Consider the following 278-nt stretch of genomic DNA (forward strand, 5'->3'; position numbering starts at 1 on the left):
CCCTAAAGTTTTTTTTTTTTTTTTTTGCATGTGCATCTTTCAGTGTAAATGTAGTTGTAGACTAACACGTTTTAACAGTTAGAAAAAAAATTAAAAACAAGGAAACATTGTAACATAAAATAATAAATAGTAAAGATTACTCTTCTTCTTCCCTCCATCAGACTGGCAACATCCCGCAGCAGAACCGTGTCTGAGGATGCAGCTGTGAGTCCAGCGGAAGAAGATCTCCTTTCCTTCAGCAGTGAGGACTCAGACTGAACACACACACACACACACAC

At 38.1% G+C, this 278-nt stretch overlaps 1 protein-coding gene across 3 annotated transcripts in view; it reads left to right on the top strand.

The window, feature by feature from the left end:
* The window catches only part of LOC107701504 (low density lipoprotein receptor adapter protein 1-like), a 32,380-nt gene extending 32,108 nt beyond the window's left edge, over window positions 1-272 (top strand). For 2 of the 3 annotated variants that reach the window (XM_016503536.1, XM_016503535.1), the window contains one exon: window positions 162-272. In XM_016503536.1, coding sequence (XP_016359022.1) covers window positions 162-208 — 47 coding nt within the window. In that variant the 3' untranslated portion in view covers window positions 209-272. The remainder of the gene's footprint in view (window positions 1-161) is intronic. The other variant, XM_016503537.1, reaches the window with a different exon arrangement.
* Window positions 273-278: the final 6 nt, after the last annotated feature.

Source organism: Sinocyclocheilus anshuiensis, unplaced genomic scaffold (assembly GCF_001515605.1).
Source record: "Sinocyclocheilus anshuiensis isolate Anshui unplaced genomic scaffold, SAMN03320099.WGS_v1.1 scaffold1051, whole genome shotgun sequence".
In the NCBI taxonomy this organism is placed as follows: domain Eukaryota; kingdom Metazoa; phylum Chordata; class Actinopteri; order Cypriniformes; family Cyprinidae; genus Sinocyclocheilus; species Sinocyclocheilus anshuiensis.